Here is a 356-nt window from a genome sequence, read left to right as displayed (position 1 = left end):
CTGGATTGGCAAGAGTCAGGGGGGCCTTGGTGGCGAGCCGGTGGCCTCGCACGCCCCGAACAGGGGTGTGAATAGCGGGGTTTCGGTGGCTAGAGCTGAAAGTCCAGAGTGGAGGGATTTTCCAGGGACTCTGTGTCCAGAAAACTGTTACAACAGCCAAAAAGCCCAAGGAAGTTGCCTTATTCAGCTCACGAGGAACAATCCGGGGTTCGATTCGGACCCAGACTGTGGGTTGTTTGGGGGCTCCATCCACGGCGGCGTAGCCCCAGCCCAGGCAGGGATGTTCCCCAGCTACAGGCTCCCAGAGGACGAGCGTGGCGGCGGCGCGGGGACCCCCCCCCGGCAGCCCCCGGGGG

General features: G+C 63.8%; 1 protein-coding gene across 1 annotated transcript in view; it reads left to right on the top strand.

Annotated features, from left to right (window-relative positions):
* The window catches only part of AMER1 (APC membrane recruitment protein 1), a gene marked incomplete at both ends in the record, with an annotated part of 1,777 nt that overhangs the window by 994 nt on the left and 427 nt on the right, over nt 1-356 (top strand). Inside the window, one exon of the mRNA XM_010291538.1 lies at nt 1-323. Within this exon, the coding sequence (XP_010289840.1) occupies nt 1-323 (323 nt within the window). The remainder of the gene's footprint in view (nt 324-356) is intronic.

This window comes from Phaethon lepturus, unplaced genomic scaffold, assembly GCF_000687285.1.
Source record: "Phaethon lepturus isolate BGI_N335 unplaced genomic scaffold, ASM68728v1 scaffold46537, whole genome shotgun sequence".
Lineage (NCBI taxonomy): Eukaryota > Metazoa > Chordata > Aves > Phaethontiformes > Phaethontidae > Phaethon > Phaethon lepturus.
The sequence above is the reverse complement of the archived record's forward strand: the minus strand, read 5'-3'. Positions and strand labels throughout refer to the sequence as shown.